This window comes from Electrophorus electricus, chromosome 6, assembly GCF_041902795.1.
Source record: "Electrophorus electricus isolate QZ-2024a chromosome 6, ASM4190279v1, whole genome shotgun sequence".
NCBI classification, from domain to species: domain Eukaryota; kingdom Metazoa; phylum Chordata; class Actinopteri; order Gymnotiformes; family Gymnotidae; genus Electrophorus; species Electrophorus electricus.
Window position 1 is genome coordinate 22,139,556 of NC_137502.1, and position 21,694 is coordinate 22,161,249.

General features: G+C 42.9%; 1 protein-coding gene across 10 annotated transcripts in view; it reads right to left on the reverse strand.

Annotated features, from left to right (window-relative positions):
* Nucleotides 1-21,573, reverse strand: part of trpm7 (transient receptor potential cation channel, subfamily M, member 7) — a 37,289-nt gene extending 15,716 nt beyond the window's left edge. For 6 of the 10 annotated variants that reach the window (XR_014124161.1, XR_014124164.1, XR_014124163.1 and 3 more), the window contains exons 1-17: nt 21,410-21,573; nt 9,409-9,488; nt 7,400-7,438; nt 6,829-7,033; nt 6,469-6,682; nt 5,585-5,709; nt 5,214-5,385; nt 4,728-4,902; nt 4,405-4,528; nt 4,138-4,210; nt 3,275-3,375; nt 2,572-2,706; nt 2,217-2,267; nt 1,966-2,106; nt 1,697-1,828; nt 1,316-1,593; nt 336-564 (exon numbers count right to left, since the gene is read on the reverse strand). Coding sequence is in view for 5 of the 10 variants with exons in the window: in XM_081715968.1 (XP_081572094.1) it covers nt 336-564; nt 1,316-1,593; nt 1,697-1,828; nt 1,966-2,106; nt 2,217-2,267; nt 2,572-2,706; nt 3,275-3,375; nt 4,138-4,210; nt 4,405-4,528; nt 4,728-4,902; nt 5,214-5,385; nt 5,585-5,709; nt 6,469-6,682; nt 6,829-7,033; nt 7,400-7,438; nt 9,409-9,488; nt 21,410-21,412 (2,277 nt within the window). In the remaining 5 variants the exon portion in view is untranslated. Of the gene's footprint in view, nt 1-335; nt 565-1,315; nt 1,594-1,696; nt 1,829-1,965; nt 2,107-2,216; nt 2,268-2,571; nt 2,707-3,274; nt 3,376-4,137; nt 4,211-4,404; nt 4,529-4,727; nt 4,903-5,213; nt 5,386-5,584; nt 5,710-6,468; nt 6,683-6,828; nt 7,034-7,399; nt 7,439-9,408; nt 9,489-10,676; nt 11,208-21,409 lie in introns of those variants that run through there. The other 4 variants (XM_081715967.1, XM_081715966.1, XM_027022781.3 and 1 more) reach the window with 3 other exon arrangements.
* Between the last annotated feature and the right edge of the window lie 121 nt (nt 21,574-21,694).

Consider the following 21,694-nt stretch of genomic DNA (forward strand, 5'->3'; position numbering starts at 1 on the left):
TGAGCTACCACTGCCTAGTCATGCTCTCCATCAGACTGTAACCGGCTTCACTCTACCATTGGTGGTAACAGGCCACAATCTCTGTGTTGCTAGTAATCTGTAATAAGTCTTTCAAGCATTATTCAAGCTTAAGTGTTTTGTTTTAAGGGGAATGATGTAAACAGTTTACATGTCTGCTTGTGGTTGACGTTCTGTTATTTGCTGTCACTTCCTGTCTGAATAGGCAGCTCCTTGTTGAGTGATGGAATCTTCTAGATTCCCTGGCTGCAGCGAAAAGCCTGGCTTGCAGGACAAGGTAATGCACCCGGAGCTGGGCGGGACTCTGAGGTCCGCACCTTGTACCAGGAGTTCTTGCGCATGTTGAGGCGGCCCATCCACATGTCGGAGAGCAGCATCTGTGTGCAGGTGTGGGCCACGAAGGGGCGGAGCCTCGAGGACACCGCCAACTTCAGACAGGTGGAGTTACTCCAGTTCTTCAGCTCATACGTCAACAACTTCATCGCCATTGTCTCGTCCTGCCGGAAAGACTGTTCCAGTAGATCCACTGCCAGCCTGCCAAACTCACTGAGTACACACACACACGCGCACGCAAACATGCACACCAACAGTTAGATTTCCAAGCATATTTGAATTGGGTTCAGTTAACTTGACTCACAATATTTGTAAAGTAAAACCCACTTAGGTTTTAGGGTTTTTTTTTTGTTTGTTTGTTTTTTTTTCAACAGAATTGTATTTTTGATGCCGAAGACTAGTCTATCTGTGAGCAGCACATCAGTGACCAGAGCAACAACATGGTGTATGGCTGACATGCCCCTTCGGTGGTAGGGGGTATGACCTTTGGTAGTAGGAGGTACGACCTTCAGTAGTAGGGTGGAAAGGCCCTCTGTAGCAGGGGGCAATGCCCTCAATAGTAAGGGGCAAGGCCCTCTGTAGTAGGGGGTAAGGCCCTCAGTAGTAGGGGGTAAGGCCCTCAGTAGTAGGGGGTAAGGCCCTCAGTAGTAGGGGGTAAGGCCCTCTGTAGTAGGGGGTAAGGCCCTCTGTAGTAGGGGGTAAGGCCCTCTGTAGTAGGGGGTAAGGCCCTCTGTAGTAGGGGGTAAGGCCCTCTGTAGTAGGGGGTAAGGCCCTCAGTAGTAAGGGGTAAGGCCCTCTGTAGTAGGGGGTAAGGCCCTCAGTAGGACTCTAACTACTCCCCAACCTGCAACACTAAGTCTGGGACAGAACCCAGTGGCCATCTGTTGGGTTTACTGCATGAGACCCAGTGTACCTATCTGAGTCAGACTCACTGTAACTGATTCACTGAGTCAATCTGACTCACTTTGAGTATTTCTTCAGCTCCTCTGAGGTGTCATCCACCACATCACTTTTCTTGGCCTCATAGCACATGGCCCTGCAGAGCCGGCAGGCCACTAGGGCCTTGGCCATGGACTCCTCCCCATGCTGCCAGAAGAACAGTGCCATCTTCTGCCTCTTCATGAGAACTGCCCACACCAGCAGCTCATTAAAGGGGTAGGGGAAGCGGCGCGTCTCTGGGTCGTCAATGTCCACCACCTCCTCCTTACTGCGCTTCTGCTGCAGGTCGCTGGATGACTCCAACTAACGAAAAGCACACATACACGCACACACACGGTCAGAGAGAAAGGTATAGAGGAAAAAGACAGGCAGAAAGACAGACATGCAGAGGGACACTGTGCTCCACCTTTGGTTTGTAGGGCTGTGCGGTCTTGATGAAGTGGTTGTGTCTGGTTTTCTCTTTCTTGTCTGCCTGCATGCTGAACGCCTCATGGGTTTTACGTAGAGAAGGCCCGCTGGGCTGGGTTCGCCCCGATCGCTGTGGAAACATGCCGATTTTACACGCATGCACGTGTATAAAAAGCTAGACCAACCAGGAGTGAAATTGTGCACAGCTACTCGGCTCTCTGGCTGTTACTCTCCTGATTGTCAGAAAATCAGAATGGCTGTGTTTACCCGGCTGCTACCATGGAGATTGTTGTAGATGATCCTAAAGCGTTTGCGAGTATAGTTGCAACGATAGGTCCCTCCCATCAGGTACTCAATTACCAGGCCCACATCAATCAGTGTGATCTTATAGTTAGGAGGGAGGTTTCCCTGGAAACAACATCGACAGCACCATCAACACCACCACCCCACTAATCAGTGTACTGTTAACTGATTACATCGCATAATAAGAAACTGGTTGTTAGAATAAAATATTCTACCTGTTTGACATCCCTTACAAGCTGAAAGAGGGTGTGGTTTGTTGGGAGTTTCTATAAGGGAGAGATGAAGTGGGAAAGAATGAAAAGCACTGAACAGCAGTGTTTCCTCCAGGGCCCCAGCCTCACCCATCCCAGAGTAGCTGGGTGTGTGTACCAAATTGTACATCTCCACCTGCTGTGTGTGTATCATGTTGTATATTTCCTCTTGTACAAGTACTATGTGACTGTATGTTTGTGTGTACTGTGTTGTACAGCTCCTGCAGGAATGTATATACTATGTGTTTGTGTGTGTGTGTGTATGTACCATGTTGAATTGCTACTCCACGTGTGTGTGTGTGTGTGTGTGTGTGTGTACCGTGTTGTATAGCTCCTCTAAGTGTGAGATTGTGAGGAAGCGGTGCATGCTGACTCCGTTCTCAATTAGCAGCTTAACAAAGTCCACCCGGTCCATCACCAAGGCATCCAGCATGGCCTGCTCCAGAGAGTCCACCTACGCGCACATACGCGCACGCACATACACACGCACGCACATACACACGCACGCACATACACACGCACGCACGCACATACGCGCACATACACACGCACGCACATACACACGCACATACGCGCACGCACATACACACGCACGCACATACACACGCACGCACGCACGCACATACGCGCACATACACACGCACGCACATACACACGCACGCGCGCACATACGCGCGCATACACACGCACGCACATACACACGCACGCACATACACACACACGCACATACACACGCACGCACGCACGCACACACGCGCACGCACACACACGCGCACGCACACACACGCGCACGCACACACACACACACACATACACACATACACACACGCACACAATAATGATGATTAGTATGATGCTGAAAGAATACTGACCAGTGACACTTCAGTTTGACCTTTGTTATGTGGGGCAAGTTGTCTACTGTTTTGACTAAAAACATGGGCAACGTGATCCCTTGGGGGGGTGAAATTTCCACTGTTTTAATAGAGGTGACGGTTTAACTACACACATATATGCACACTTACCAGTAACTTTTGACCATAAACAAACACATGATCTTTTGCGATGTCCACTCTGTTCCATGCAAGCGTCAGCACCAACTGGTCAAACGCAGAGGCATCAGTGCCTGTATACACACACACACACACACACACACACACACACACACACACACACACACACACACACACACACACACACACACGAGCACACGTCAAAGGAGCTGTTTTTCTAGTACACTTAAGTGTATTGTCCCCAATGGTTTATGTTTGACATTCTCTGGGTCTCTCATGTCCTAGAGCGACGCACAAGCTCTGCCATACGGCAAACAACTGACCATGCATTAGCATTCCTTTCCCCAGTGCATAAATTGGCTACTTGCAAATCAATACCATTTTAGTGCCCTATGTTCATACTCACTGAAATTAAGAACTTCACCCTGCGCAGATCAAACAACAGCAACACAAAACCAGACTAAATCTTTTATGGTTCTTAATAGAAATATTAGTTATTTTGTCAACCTTTGCTTGTGATCCGATTAGAAAAGCTGGAATGATATGGACCAATAAGGGACAGTCAGGAAAGAGTTGGATATACATATACATATTCAAGCTTATGGCACTGTCTGATTACTCAACCCACTGCATCAAAAGCCACAACAAGAACTTATACAAAAACAACAACATATACATATTCGATCTTATGGTACTGTCTGATTAAGAGGTTCATTTGGTGGGATTAGGGTTAGGACTCCCCTGGTATTAAAACTGGGCTCTTAAATAAGGTTATGTTCTCCTACACATAGAGATCTGTTTGATGTAGCAGACACAGATATGCATGCACATGGAGACAGACACGCAGACGGAGGCAGACACATACACGCATCTACCTTTTAGCAGAGCCTTCAGAATAGCCACATCAATGTCCTGATGGTCTTCCGAGCCAACGTGAAACACAGTTATCTTTCATCATCACAGATTAGAGAAACCATGTATGCACACACACACACACACACACACACACACACAAAGCGGGGGGGCAGAAAAACACGATCACAAATGCAGGCACTAAAAAGAATTTTTTAATGAACAGGTGGTACATTTTGTGTTTGTTTATGTGTGTGTGCGCTGTGGGCAGTCTGAGAGAGGCCATTTACCAGGTCTTTGTTCTTCATACATTCCATGAGTGTGTGAAACAGGTGAACAGCATCATTATGACTGAAGTTAAATGTTTTTTTGATTGTTGCAAGGATGTCAATCTCTACACCATCTGGTAGTCCACTGCAGGAGGTCACACACAGGGAGATAGACATGAATAATTTGTGTGTGTATGTCTAGTTTTTGTCTTAGCTGCGGAAAACATTACCAGTGTAGTCCAGTATGTCATGAATAATTAGCATTTGTTTGGGTGTGTATGTCAGTCCATCTGTTTATAGATGTATGAGTATATGTGAAATGTGCATGTGTGTGTGTGTCTGACCCATCATCCTCAGTCTGTTTGTGGACGTAGGACAGGATATCTGCAGCACGACCCGTTCCCTCACACACAACCACAGGCACAGGGGGGCTCTCCTGCAGGTACTCCAGAACAGTCAAGATCACGTTAGGACCGCCCTCAAAGATCAGGGCAACGACAGGGACTCCCTGCCCGATACCTGCACACGCACACACACACGCAGGCACGTGCACGCACGCACGTTAGGACCGCCCTCAAAGATCAGGGCAACGACAGGGACTCCCTGCCCGATACCTGCACACGCACACACACACGCAGGCACGTGCACGCACGCACGTTAGGACCGCCCTCAAGGATCAGGGCAACGACAGGGACTTACTTCCTGATATGTGCGAACACGTGTGTGTATGCATACACATGCAAACAAAACACCCATAAGCAACAGAGAAGCATATGATGAACATGTTCATGTACTTAAGTACTGTGAGAGTGGTGTGTGTTTGCGCGTACGGGCATGGATCCTCTGTAGGTTGATGTGTTTCTCTAGCTCCCTCCGCAGGTTCACCTCGGCACCATATTTCCCCACAGTGCCGTCGTCCACCAGGATGAAGTGGGAGTGCAGGTTGTTCAGCACATTCAGCTTACTCAGTGGGTTCAGCAGCGTTTGGTAGGGGGCCACCACCTACACACACACACGCAACACACACATGCACAACGTCCACGCACAACATACACCCAAACACGCACAGCTACTAGATCTACCTACAGTATGTATAACAATGAGCAGTGAACAAATAAAGCGTGGAATTTTGTGTATGTGCGCCTGTGCACATGCATGTGGGTCTGTGTGTGTGTGTTAGAACGCCATGGGAAGGGCTCACATCTCTTCCGATAAGATCGGTCCTGTTTTCGATCACGCCCCAGGGGGCAATGCCGATGGTGCAGATTTTCCGTGCAGATCGTGACGAGTGTTCTTTTAGGGCATCACCCACATGCTTCGCAACACCTGGAAAAGCGGTCAAATCATTACAGCCTTAGAACCGGCCAAAATCATTACAATCTCAGAACTGGCCCAAATAGCTACAGCCTCAGAACCGGCCCAAGTCGTTACAGTTTCACAACCAGCGCAAATCTTTACAATTTCAGAACTCGTCCAAATCATTACAATTTCAGAACCAGCCCAAATCATTACAGCCTCAGAACTGGCCCAAATCATTACAGCCTTATTTCTGAAAAACACCTCAAAAAAGCAATGTCATTACAGTGTCTTTCATGAAATCAGCACAAATCCACCATCATTACAGTGCTTCCATGTCCTGCTGACCCAGGGGGAACAGAATGATGGTAATGTTTGTTTTTGGTCTGATCAGAAATGACAGGTGTTATCGTTCAATACCCTGTGAATCAGTGCTAACATTTAGAGCACATCTCTGTGCAAGTATGAATGTGTGCATGTTAGTATGTGTGTGTGCAAAATGTTACCCTCATAATTAAGGCTTTGAACAACTACAATTACGTATGTGTTATCTCAGCAGCAAACTGGTAACTCCACACACACCCTGTTCTCCCTTATCGATCTGTGTGCATGTGTATGCTCACATAAGTGTTGAAATGTGTTTATATATGTATTATATATCAAGCATAGTATATGGAAGGCATGCATGTGCACACTCACACAGCATTTATGAGGTGTTTATGGCATGCCAATATGAGAGTGTGTGTGTGTGTGTGTGTGTGTGTATGTATGTGTGTATGTATGTCTTGCCTGTGTTGACTCCCCCAGTGAGGATCCAGGCCCCGGTTGTTACAGCAGCCTTAATGAGTCCCTTCCCCACCACCTGCTTGATCCGTGGGTGCAGGTCAAAGTTCTGGATGCCCCCATGCACAGATATTACAATCTTAGGAAGCTCCATCTGCCACTCTCTCAGCATCAGCCGTAGAATGGCCTCTGGACGGGAATCATGGGACAGCCGCACATACTATACGCATGCACGCATACACACGCGCGCGCACACATGCACACACAAACACGCACGTCAACAAAGTCAAAGTATCTGCCAGAGAGGGACATTTCTCAACTGAAACTGATTTAATATTCTGTGTGTGTTAGTGTGTGTGTAAGCACCTTGGCTCTGTAGGAATGCGACCCGCCCTGGAAGTTGATCACTCCATAGGCATCAGTGGGGCTCTGCTCCGTGTGCTTTTCCACACTCCACTCCTCCTGCTCCGGCCCTAGCTCCACCCCCTCAGCCAGCTTCACATCCGAATACTTCATTGCCAGGCTCGCTGTGAACCCAACATGCTGCCGGACCAGCCGGCCGCAGCAGCATCTACACACACACACACACACACACACACACACACACACACACACACAAACAAAGAACACACAAAAGTCAGAATATCACAAAATATGCACTTGGAATATGACTGTATACTGTAACAAACCTGACTCCCTTTACACTAAACACACAAAGCAGACACACACGTCATTTCAGTGTGATTCCAGCTGTAGTCAGTGATGCAGTGCTCACTGCATCCCACTGACCTCCGTGAGCTCCAGACCTTTAACTCCAGTGAACAAACTATCTCCCTGTTAGGCTCTCACTGAACACCACCACACTTCATACACATACACACACATAGACCACACACACCTGAATTAGAAGGGCAGAATGTTCGAGATGGGCACTCACCTGACGAGCTGCTGACATATCTGGCATCCTGGAAGGCATCTGCAGAGAAACAGAGCACAGCTCAGCAAACACATCTAGACAGCAAGTTATAGACACGACTCAAGGGCTGATGACTGTGGACACAACTGGAGGGACGATGACAGAACTTTTTAGTTCACGATTAATAGTTAAATGAATGACTAATTAATGGTTGGGGTTTTTTTTTGTTTGTTTTTTGATGGTTGCTGCTAATATTATCCCACAATTATAGTATGATAGATAGCAACAATAGTGTATGAAAGCACTAACCCACTGTGACATTAAATAAAACTAACTTCAATATACAAAGCTTAGAAGCCTTAAAGGATCAAGTGGATCCAGGGCCCTTGCTAGGATGACTTCTACACTGGAGCACACTCCAGTGTAAACTCCAGTTTACATAATTGGTTGTAAAACTGTTGGGTAGGCCTACATTGTGCCTCAAGACTCTAAATATAGAAGAACACCTTTTGCTCGTGGGACCTTCTGAGCACTTTAATGCAAATGATAACAGAACAGAAAAAGTTTGACATGGATAAAAAGTTTTTACACTTACCTGATCTATTATTTGTTTCTGTTCTATCAATAAAGTTAGGAAGTGTAGGCATTGGAAATATGATGCACTGGCCATCATCTGATATTTTTGGACTGAGTAATTTGTAGAACAATTCTAAAAAAGGTTTAAACTGAGTAAGACCCAGCTGTTAAGGACGCCCTGTAAATGATCTCCAACATAACGTTCCCCGGATCTGCCCAATGCACCACTGCCCCCACAGAAGAGATTAAAAGGTCAAACAGGTTCTACTAACACCTCTAGGTCAGCATCTAGCTGTCGGGAACAGGAAATAATCAGGATCTTATCTCACAAGACCAGAAACCTTGTGCTGTTGTAGTTCATTTACTTCGGCCATCTACCTGCCATTCCAATGCTGTTCCATGAAACATATCATTTTGAAATCTAATGACTGTAATCTAATGACATGAAAGCAAAAATGACTGTAGTCAGCTGAAATAATAAAGCTCTGGAGGTATAACTACAGCCATCCGACACCATGACTGTCATTGTTAAACCACAATCACTTGTTATGACTTCAGGTTAAACTTGTGCTGTATCTGCTGTTACTTGTGGGTAAACGTGAGCTGCTTTCAAAGCCAGCATGCAATTAGTGCCCTCCGAGGCACAGGGCCTCATCTGCAGGACTACGCTTGCAGCCTTCAGGTCGTTTTCCCAGAAGAGCCAGAAAAGACGTGAACTTCGGAAAGCTCTTCCCTGTAAGGGCCTGACAAAGAACGGCTCAGCGGAAGCTATTCCAGCTACACAACCAACGGGAAGATGCTTCTTTCCATAAATCAAACAGTAACTTATTCCTCCAGCTCCAAGGAGACATTAAAAAATGCTGCCAGTGATTCTGCAGTACACAGGGTTAGAGAAAGCTTAGTCTCCGGAAGCATTGTTGTTAAAGTACAAACTTATCTGAACTCAAACTGATGCAGATGTGTGTGTGTGTGTGTGTGTGTGTGTGTGTAAGCGTGTAACTAGGTTACAGTCAAGGAAGAACAGAGAAACTTACACAGACATTCACCAATAAGCAGAAAGGCATTTTAGGCAGAGGTTCGTGTGGACCAATCAGGTGTGTGAGATCAGGGTGATATGAGACACATTCCTTTGCAAGTGTGGGCACCTCAACACAAGAATGTTGGTGTAAATCTTCCCCCACTCCCACCTCCCCAAACTGTTCTCCCACCTTCATCTCAAGCAGAGAGCTCGCTGCCCTGGAAAACTCCAAACACAGGAGAGAAAACACCTCAACACACTGGAGACCTGAGCCTAACCCAGAACCCCTTAGACATACTTCACGCTTCCCCGAGGGGATGAGCAGTGCTGCTCCAGGAGCTGCTCCAGCAGGGGGTGGGGGTGTGATATGGCACACTTTGGGGGCATGATATGCTACATGTTCGGGGTGTGTTTTGGTGCTTGGGCTTGTCAGTACCTGTGAGGATCTTTTGACACTGGCAGTATGTAGACACATTCCCTCTTGGTGAAAGTGTTTTCTATCCAGGATTTCTGGGACTGCAGAGAAGAGAGAGAGAGAGAGAGAGAGAGAGAGACAGAGAGAGAGAGAGAGAGAGAGAGACAGAGAGAGAGAAGCAAATCAACGACATGAAAGCCAACGGTAATATAACCGCAGTATTGCCCTGAGCAGGACAGTGCTCCCTTTACGCCTGGGTCTTACCCCCATCATGCATGGCCCCGATGAGGTCTTCGGGGGTGCAGGCACAGGGCATGCAGGTGAGCGAGGGACAGGTGCAGGAGCCTGCTGTGCTGAAGCATCTCCCCTGGGCAAACATTCCCACCCTTCCCACTAGCAGCGGTGAAACGAGGATTTTAATGCTGCACACCTCAGGAACGCGTCATGTAGCTCCTGGGCAGGAATACTGGAGCTCATTGGCACACTACAGCCATAATATAGAGGTTGCCACGCGCACACACGCGCACACACGCACACACACGCTGCTGGACATTGGGTGTACTGTAGGGTTGGACAGAAAAGCAATGCCATCGTCCACCTTCCCCTCTCTGCCTTTCTGCTCACTCCACTCTCCCATGCTGAGGGGGCATGTGGCCCCCTAATCCAGCACTGAAATGAAAAGTACCAGCAGGAACAGTGCCACCATATTTAAGCAAATTCGCGTAATCAATGAAAATTCCTTTGTGTTTGAGGCGCTGGTCCATCGTCACAGTGTGGAGGCTCAAATTAAATAAAGCCTGAATATCTCCAACTGGAGGTTCTGCACCAAGAGGGATTTAACGCTAAAGAATTTTTAATTAAATTTTCAGCTCCTGATACCTGTCCACTTTCACGGGACCACCAGGGCCTCAAAGACAAGTTTGTCAAAGTTCAAAAAAAGAGGGAAAGAAAGAAAAGAAAAACTTTAAAGCAAAAGCCCCTGTAAGGTCCTAATCAGACCCAAAGAAAAGCCCTTGACACAAAACCAGACCCAAGCTCCCCCAAGAGCAAACTCAGACAGGACAGGGAACATCTTCACAAACAGAAACACTAACGTTACTTGTGAGAGCCACGCATGGAGTCCACTGGCTCACCAGTCACTTGTTGTATTAAATGCAATAATTCTAGTGTATTAGTTAACTTATTGGATAATTAACATTACATACAACGTTAGGCTTGCTCTGTTATCAACTGTGCATGCTAAAGCAACATTTTTAGTTTAACACGCAGCCATGTTAAATTCAGTCTACCTCCAACTTGAACTCATCACCATCCTCTTCATCTCTCTGCGGCAGCAGAGAGTACAGGAACATGACCAAGTTTCTCCACTGTTGACAAAGATCTCACTTTCCCGAACTGAGCTAGATCATTCCCATGCAGCCAGGTTGAAGACAACTCATAGAACGGTATGGACCTTGTACATTCTGGACCTAGAGATTTCCTGTTCCCTGACGCACTGTTTTTGGTTGCAAATATTGTGTGAGATTTGGAAGATGTGCGTCTGTTCAAAAAGGAACGATCCCTGTGTGACTCCCTCCCTCTCCTCCTCTCCTCTACACTGTTAATGAGTAAGAACACAGGGACGGGAAGCCTGGCTCAAGAGAAACGCTACAGAGACAGAGAGAGGGGGACAAAAAGACAGACAGAGAGGGCCATACATCACGCGCTTTCTCTCGTAACCATGTACACAGACATGCAGACAGTGGAGAATCTCGGGTATTGGACAGCAGCAGAGAACTTCCCCGCTGCTCCTCTCCAACACACAAACACAACCTCTCTTGCACTCTTACACCTTCACACGCTCAGTCACAGACTCTCAAAGTCACAGATTCGCAAAGTCATACAGGCACAAACAACCCTATTATTCTATGTCATTTTGCTGCTAACGTCTCATGCAACTTCACACACACACACACACACACACACACACACACACACACACACACACACACACACAGCATCAAGCACTGATTTAAATTTTAACTAAATCTCTCTAACCCCAACACTAAACCTAACCTAAATTTAAACCCTGACCTGATGTAAGCATATATATTAACTACAACATCAGGCCCAATCTAAGTCTAACCTCAATCTAAATTATAACCAAACACTGTTTAGCTTAATAAACTAAACCACCTTAAAACAGCACATTACTAATTCATCATCTGTCATCTTATAAATCATCTGCACTTTTAAGAATGACTGAAACAATCTGCTCTACACTTTACTGTGCACCACCCAGTAGGCTGTCACATATTTCTAATGTTCTCATGACACTTCACAAAAAAACATGCTTGATGTTTTATTGGAGCACATATAAGAGCTGACACACATACACACATGGGCATTCCACATGAAATCACCAAAGCCATCTCTACTATTTTTGCCAGTTATGAGCCGTTAAAAATTAGGAATGTTACCACCTACATACTGAGCAAAACATATGACAGAATAACTCATACCACTGGAAAGAGCACTGTTTATTAACAAATGAAGATGGCTTCATGAACTCAACTGTATATTTCAGGGTATCCAACATTTTTCCATATATGCCAGCTGAAGCAATGTTACTGCTTAGTCAAGTATCAGTAGCTGTTATGAAAGCGCACTACTGTGGTTTACAGCTTCCTTGTTTTTGTCTTCATTGCTATATACAACAGCTTTACATGAAAAATGGTTTTATCTTTTTGAATTTTGTAGAATTTTTAGGATGCGGTGGTGATCATCACAAAACAGATGTACAAAATTTTTAAAAAGTTAAGCTTTCTGAACATGTTTTCGGATTCTTTCTCTAGTGCAAGTTGTGTTTTTACATTTATTCTTTCACTGACAAAATAATCTGCCTGGGAATAAACAACTGTCAGAAGGGCATTGCAAAATTTCTTTGAATACAGATTCATGTATTATTTACAAACGGAACACACATTAATTACCTAATACAGCTTTGTAAGTATGGTATGTGTGCTCATTTTACATTTCTGTCTTTTGGGTTTATTGGAATCTAATAAATATAGCGTGGCTCATTACCAGAGATATCATGATACTAATGGCAATAATGAAACCATGAGCACTGAATGATATTGGATGGTTTTGTTTTTTGTTAAAAAAAAACAAAAAACAAAAAAAAAAACACATATTAAAAATAAGAATACCATGCTCAAACACTCAAATACTTTACTAAAGGAAGAAATATCCAACATGACAGACAAGATCAATTAACGTTCTGTGATGTTTCAGATTAGATTTGTTATAGAGTTGGACTGGATTATTTTCAATTTTTCTTTCGACATGTTTTGCTTGTAGCCCAAAACCCACACTAGGTATCAGATAAGTGCCATATCTATAAGATACAAATTTCATATTTGATATTCTTTATATGAATTATTTTTTCATGGAATGAATTATTATGTGGTAGCACTTTGTCAGACAGGACAAAGATGCATTTAGAAAGTGGGTGCAATTGGGAATTTTCTTCATTTTGGCTAGGTCATTAATGTAAAATCTCTAGCACTCCAAAAGGTTTTTTGTGCAGCAACACTGGTGGTCAAATATGGTCAATAAAAGTATTCCCAGCTTTCGTCTGTTTAGTTAGTTAAATGCGCCTTAAACTGGAAATCTCTTGCATCTAGAAACAACATTTCCAAAGATTTTGTAATGCTATAATTGACTATAATGAATGATAGTAATATTCCATAAACAACAATAAACTTATATTTTAATGATCACATTCTGTTTTATTCATCAGTGAAGATTATATATATGAAGGCTCAGAGACTATACAATGTGCAGAGACACACAAATGCACCCACATACATGCAGAACAAGAATATGAGATGAAAAATGTTTATCAACTTTTTTTTTCCATAATGAAAAAATGATAACTCAATACCTTTTGTTGTATATTTGGTGCACAAGGATAAACAGCAATCTGCACTGTAATATTACTAAAGGGTCAGTTTATTTTAGGCTTGCATTTGTTTTTTTGTTTTTTTAATTGGTTTAATTCATTGTCATTTTTCTGAACGTATGTTTTTTGTATTTAAAAAAAAAAATCAATTATTTTCCTTAATTAAAATTAGTCACTTCCAAATTCCTTCTCCCAAAAGACACAAAAGTGTGATTTGCATCCAGTGATGCCACTGGCACTCATTCTTAATCTATTTTCATTAACTCAGACCAAAGATCAAGAATTGAGAAGAGATCAAGAATCTTATCAAAATGCTGTAGTGCGAGTCACTAGCACGTCTCTCCTCTCCAGCATGAGGCACTACAGCCTGCAGGTCACAATCATGATACTGTCAAACATGATTCCATGAGTAAAGGATTCTGCAAGTATAGACTTCCTAATCTACGTCTATTATCTATTATAATGAAATCTATAATCTGCTCTAGTACTGTTATTCTGGCATTGTACTGTGTCATTAGTCTGGGAATTGTCATTAGTCTGAGAACTCCAGAGGTTTTAGTTCCCAAATACAACTCACTTTGTATTATTAAACTGCCTCAAATCCAATGTTTAATTGACTCAATTAGGTCATTCTTTTAAAAATGTTATTCTGTGTCCAATTAATGAGCACTGATGAGATAATGGTGTACCTACGTGATAAGTAATATTTAACTTATTTAATTTTATTGAGCAAACTACAATCATTGCAAAGGTTTGATGTGAGGAAAAAGTCTATAAAACCAGCATTTTCCTCTTAACATTTATTCACTTACATCTTGAAGTGTTATATCATAGTGTATACTAAACTGTGCCAAGAAAAAATGATCGCAATTCACATTTCACCTTGTTTGGATGTTTCGAGTGTCAAAGTGCATCAACATGGAGGATTTTCAACATTGTTCACCATGGTTGCCTTGCTCCTTAATCAGTAGCTAAAATGCAGAAGATTAACACTGAGTGAAACAGAAAAGTGTCTAAACTCATAGATATTATGTACCTCATCCCATCTTTCATTTGCAAAAATAACTACACTTTTAACTGTAATATAAATTCTGTGTATGTATAAATCAATGAATGAATCCATGCAATTATTGGTTGACTGAATCTAAATTGAACAAATCATAACAGCCTGTCTGAGTGGGTGCTCTAAAACACAGCCTGAGTGTGTGTGTGTGTGCTCACATGCAAAAATGCAGACTAGGTGTGTCTGTGTGTGTTAAACACTACTTAAGATGTGTGGGTGTGCTAAAACAATTACAATGTTAATTACAATTACAGTTAATTACACATAGTTGAAGTGTTGGTCTGTATGTGTACTGGTGGCCTCTAATGAACACCTACAGAGTAAGAGTCATTGTGCAACTCTGGCAAACTTTGCTCCCACTGCAGTATGGCTGTAAATCCCTCCTCAAGGGTGACTCATGTGACCTTCATTACCTCGGTGTCCTTGGTGAGCTACAAGATCCTGCTCCATCACTGCAAACAGCTGCAGCTGTTCTGATAACCACAAAACTGACATCAATACCACAAAAATTTATGATAGCATGTAAAAGACAAGGATTCACCTGTGTGCAAAGCATAATAAAATATTAATGGAAATTATTTTTAAGTTTTAAGTTTGCTCTAATGTTTTAGCTAATGACTGTCAAACAAATAATTGCGATGAACAATTTGTTTCCCCATTACATGCCACTGTTATGGCATGTTTAGTAATAGTGTAATAGTACTTACACTATTAGAATGATATGAGATTTTTGTCACACTACAACAAGAAAATGGTAGAATCCCCATTTAGTTTACTTAATACAAAACCAATGGTCTATTGGAGGCAACTAATTTTTAAAACTAAGATCCCATTTTACAAGCTTGTACTAAAACTGTTGTGTAGGTCCACCTAACATGATGAAAAATGCTTCAAGTGATTCTAAATTAATACATGTAAAACGCTTAATTTTAGACAAATTCTATCCAAACATTTTCATCAGCATGATCTATTCTACACTTAAATTTTACAATTGTATGAGGTGTTCATTTTTTGTCAAAAACAAGTTGTGACAAATAGGTGCTGGTTGAGTAAAGCAAAAAAATATGGTGGTTCAGCTGTTTGATCTGAATGCATTGCACAACTATAAACTAGGTTTAAACATACTTAAATCTAGCAGCAAAGGACTGTCTGTAAATAATCTCCTACACAACTAGACCTGCAGGGTCAAACACAACGCTGCCTGCTAGAAAAGAGAAACGCTGGTTCCAGCAACAGAGAGGTACGACGACACCTCTCTGGAAATGTTGTTTCAGATGAACTGACAGAAAACAACCCTGGACACTTAGGCTTTTCTTCCTTTTCCTTTTCCTGACATAAAAATGTGTTCCAGTAAAGTCCAACAGATGGAAATGCACCTAACTTACATTCTATCTGCAGTAGCAGACTCTGACAATTGCAAAACATTGTCCCAGTCATCTCTAATAATGCCAATCAGGCAGCATTATATAACCTTCCCCCTAACTTTGTACAAGGCATGTTGTTCCGCAATACTAAAATGTTAAAATTTCACCATGAATTCTCTCAAAACGCCAGATATCTTTAACGTGTAACAAAAAAAGAAGGCATCACTCTTCTTGGAAGTACAGACTAAATGGATAACTTATTTTCATGCTGTGGTGTAATGCAGGTCCTCTTGTTTTCCGGAGTGGCCAACAGCATAATCTACAGTGTGCAGCCTCAGTCAGGTGAATGGCTGTGGTTTGACTTGGAGCTTATAGCTCTACAAACAGGACAGGTAAGTCATAATTATGCGCCATTATTGCAGGACTGTGCTATTTCAGGGTCCCTCTCCTGTAGAGAAGACATCACTGCACATAACCTCTATTTTCCCAAAGTGTGAAAAGGGCTTGGGAGACACACAAGGACCGATTTTTCTGAACTGGATTCAGGAGAGACCGAAAGAGACGAGACTCTGTTGGATCTGACCCATCTGCCAGGAGAGCAACTTAATACAACATCACGATACATTACTGTCAAAACACCAGTACCCTATACAGCATTCTCAGAACTACAGGAAAAAGTTCCGATGCAGCAGTGTGTGTTACAAAACACACATCTCGAGATATGGACAGGTTTAGTCCTCTATGCTCCCTACAGAGCTTTCAGAACTATTCCCAGCATGTGCCTCCTGAACACAATTTGGAAATCATATAGTAAAATGGACTGGACCTCTGCTCTGCTCATTATTCATTCCCTTTCTCCATCACACCCTCTTTCTGCATCACTTTCCTCCACCCCATACAAGACAAGCACTAGAATAAGCAGAAACATGTGACACTCAAATCTCTCCCACTGCCCCCCCACCCTGCCCACAGGTCTGGAAAAGAAGAACAGTTATTACACATTGAAAACAGAATTCTCATTACATTACAACCTGCCCCCCACAGAGTAACTGACCAGAATCTTTAGTTTTACAATTCACAGAATAATCTGAGCACTTACTCTGTTAGACCCTTTTTTCTCTCAGAGTACCCAGAAAACCTGAGAGTTTTAGAACCTGTCACAACACCCCAGCTTCAGTTCTAGAACTCTCTGCCATTAGTCACACAGTCCTGTTAAAGGGCTACAATCACGCGGTCTCTCTCAGCAACCTTGCGTCTTTAACCGGAGAGGGCTGCGTCTCAAAACCCCATATTCAAATAGGACTGTTTATCACTACACAGAAATCCCAAGTTAATGCTATTAACGAAAGGTCTCAGTAGTGACGTTACTAGGCAACTGTGCTTACTGCTCATGTAAATGCATCAATGACTATTTATCCTAGATATTTGTTGTTTTTTTAATCATTAGTCATTTTCTGTTGTAATACTGCTAAATTTAAACTGTTTCACATGTCAAGTGCAAGGATTATTTATTTATTTCAAACACAAACACAGAGCTCCAGAAAAAGAAATACCACTGCAAAATTATCAGTCTTAAAATTAACACTTTTGCTTTATTTCATAAAGTACTGAAAATATTTCTTCCAAATATTGTCATTTAGAGCATGGTGAAATAAACTGGTCAAAATGAAAAATACAGTGTGTTCAGACAAGTTCCTGTTCATTTTTAACAAAGGTCGACCAATACGCTTTTCTCCAGAGTCGATACCAATACCGATTATAAAGCACAACGATATAGACGAAATTTGGAGCCGATAAATTGGTGTTTGCAGTGTGCAAATGTACAAGAATGCAACTCTCCCTCACAATTCACATTCAATATAAAGCTTAACATGCTTATTATTAGAACATTATGATGAAGTATGATGAGCTTTAGACAGTATAAAGGTTACAAAAATAATAGCTTTAACATTTAAAGTAATCTTTAAATAGATACAACTAAATAATTTAAAGGGTGTTTGTGCATAAAGTTAGTAAAATGAAAAATTCATTAGAATTGAGAAGAAAAGAAAAAAAATCGAGAGAAAAAGATCAAATTCCAGTCTCCTATATCTCTCCTCAGCAGCCTCACCTGAGTAACGCCACGTTATGGTGCAGAAAGCATCACTTCTCAGCCTGTTTTTGCTCCTACATGTCATATGCCCCTAAATCCAACTAATTGCTCAGTCTACTTTAAAATTCTATTATATAATTATGCAAGTTATGTAGTTAATGACGCTTGTAAGAAAATGAAGCTCAAAAACATAACAAAAAATTATACAAATATATTTGTGATTGGCACTTGGAAATATGCTGCATGATTCCATGGAAATAAGCCATTTGGCCCAAGCTGAGCGGTGGAATACTTAAAAGCAGCATGTTAGCAGCAGTCCACACTTTTAATGAACAAAAATAGAATTGAGCAGAAATTGTGTATAACGTATTTATTACGTGGAACAACATTAAGTTACTGTTCTAAAAATAATTTAGGCTACAGCTTTCTGGAGGCTTCTCTGCATAGTTGGCCATGGACGCAGCCCAATTTACACCAGACACTGCACGTTGCGAGAACTCTGATGTTAATGTAACCTTTTACACCAGCCGCGTGTGGCACGAGGCAATGCAGTGGTAATGTTTGCAGCAAAAGCAAAAATACACATTGGGACTATTTTTGCAGCAAACCAACAGTTCCTATACAGAAAATCTTCTGTTCCTGCTATATAATGCAATCTAGGCCTATAATCAAAACAGAAAATAGCTACCCTAGCATATATTTTTACTCCTCAACAATAATACAAACCCTAGTTACACTACAACTAACTTTTCTTAGTTTTTACTATTCATCAGTATTTGAAATTTTTGAAGGAAAACTATGCTAAACCTCTGCAGAGCAGAAACAGTTTTAGTGTAAATCATCCAGGAAAAACAGTCACCGTTAACAAGTTTTTAACATTTTATCCATGGAGTAGTCTTAAGTAAAGCAGATCCTCATTTCCATTGTCAATGCGGGAATATTTTTCATTGTGTCCCCATAAAAGCAGATTATTGTGGTGAAATTATTGCAGTGAGTTCTGTCAAGTCACACAAAGTAGATGCAACTTGCCACGATCGCGGCAGTGCTTCTAGGGTGAAATGACCTTTACGCACACATATTCCGAAAGCAATCAAACTACTTAAGAAGTGGTATGGGGCTGCACACCATGTTTGTTACCATGCACAGAAACCTCATTCTCACCAAACCAATGTGATGTTTCAGTCAGAGTTCATGCTACATGCACGAGATACATTTGTTTGGCGAGGATACTTGTGCATCAGAACAAAATTTGTGAGAAATGTATACTGACGACAGTCATTATATCGAGATTTGCATCTGAGAGTGAGTGAGCAGAATGATTTGACCCAATGCATTGTGATTTTGCCAACTGTGGTGTTCAATCTCTACATGTTATCTTTCATCTCGCTGTGGAAGTGAATGCCTGCTTCATTTCAGCATTTCTCACAAACACCAAAACCGTTTGACCGAATATACCCAACATGCGATCCACATTTCTACCAATCCATTAAAGCGGCAGGCAGCACCTGTGTCTCTATATGTCTCCATAGATGGACTACAGAAGTGTTTGTGTGTTGTACTCCATGCTTCATCCATACTCAAACAATCCAATAATGTTCTTGGTGGGGCATTGGCCCAACAGTGCTATATAATAGGGCTATGTTCAGATATCTTAGTTGTAATAAGAAGCTGCTACATCATACTAGCCCAGTAAAATTTAGTCACTCCACACAGCACTTTGGCTGCCGTATGTGGCAGACCACTACGGCTGCCACAGATAGCAACCAAGGTGCTTCAGAGTGACCTAAAGCAGCATCTGTAAACAAACAACCACAAGAGGCAAAAATAGTTGTGATTGCATGTGCACGCACACACTTACACTCACACACAGTCAGCTAAACCACAGTTCATAGTGGAAGACATTCAGGAACACGACAGATAACACATGGTCAGGCTAAGCAGAGGCTCCCTGCTCCATCTCCACCGTTCACTGTGCCATTCAAGCAACTTTCTTCTCTACTAGCACATCAACTCAAGAGGCTTCATCACCTCGATCAGCTCAATCGGGACGTTTGCCTCTGTGGTGAAGAATCCTCACATATTCACAACCGCTTTTCTGAAGATTAGCTAACATTACTGTGTTTAGTTTAATAATTATAAATTGTCTAGGTTTGGCTAAATTTTCATAAGGAAATAAAGGAGAGTGTTTAGGTCAAATTATTGAGACCTTTCTGACCACCGAAAATAATAGTAGGTCAATGAGTTCAGAGCTCACAGGTGAAGATCATGACAATGACAGCCTGAGCTTCAGTTTCAAATGTAGGTTATTTTCAGACAGAGCCAGTGTGGTGGAAAATGTGTAAGGATAAAGTCTGGTTTAATGATTTACAGTGTTGTTCCGGGGGATGAGTATCAGTACACCTTCACCATATTCTAGTCACATTCTAACGTTTTATCTATGCATAAATGTGAGAAAGCGAAATAATTGTTTATTTAAACAAACAAACAAACAAACAAATAAGTACAGAGGCTCTCAAATGACCAAATGATTCACGTGCGATACTGACGAAGTCTGTGACGTTACCTCAGTCGAGCCGGCGAGGGAGCAGCCTGACAAACACGCTGCTGGACTCGCACACTAAGCTGTCACGGATCCAGGACAATTTACAGGAATACATTTCCTCAAGCTACTGTGAGAAACCGTGGCACTCTCATAATACAACTTCAATTGATCACAATCATGATACGTATTCAGTACAGTATGCGGCACACGTAGCTACACGTACTACGGCAAAAATCTGGGGAGCTAAGAAAAGTAGCTAGCTAGTTAGCATACTATATCAAACTATTTAGAAAAATTAAGCGCTTTTCCAAAAATATAAGGCTGCTGAAGATAACAGAAACGAGACATTGCTTACATCATTTCCTACCTATCTATCTATCTAGCTGCCAAGCTATCCTATCTGCTAGCTAGCTAGCGTTAACTAGCTTTATCAAGTCCGTTACTGGCCACGGAACTGGTTTGCTTATTTAGTTAGCTCACATCGGCGGAAAACGCTGTTTGTGTGTGTGCGACGAGAAAAAAAAATGAGGTGTGCTACACATTCGCTGTAACGTCAGGGAATATCTCTTCAACGAGCTTCCTTTGCTAACATCTGGATAGCAGAGAAGCCAGATGTGGTCAGTCCTGGCAACACCTGGTCAGAGCGAGCGCGCACGAGCCGGCTAGTACGGCTAGCTTTACAAACGGGGAAGCACGAGCCGGCATGGCTGGCAGAACTTACTGACCTCTCCAGCGAACTAACGGTAGCCGACGGTAAACCGCAACCGCGGGACACGGCGTCCGAATGAAGTTTCACCGCCAGTGTGTCATTTAGCTGATAATGGCATTGTTATCTTCACCTCACGCAGGCCACTCGTGCCACGATAAGCTATTGTCACCAACAGCGTTGGCAGCGGGCGTGAAAAGACTTGCGTTTACGAGCACGCAGTCACTTCGTTCAGTCAGGCGGCACAGCGACGCACCGCGCAGTGCGCGTTTAACGTTCGCACGGAAAGCAGAAGGGCGGAATGCATACCATTCTCTTCACCGTGCGGTCTCAGGAAGAGCTGTTCCGTGGCTTTTAGCCATCTATTAGCGACGTTATCGGTGAGCCTCGGAAGAAATGCCCCGCTGCCGTTGGAGTGCTCGCTCTCCGCTCCAGCAGTAGGTTGCCTTTTCATAATTGTGCGACTCCGGACTGACGCCGCGTGCGTGACGACTCAGCTGAGTCAGCCCGCTGCCAGTCACGTGAGGGAGGCGGAGCCTACGGGACGAGCGCCAGTAATCCACAATAAAGTATAACAACATATCCAAGTTATCT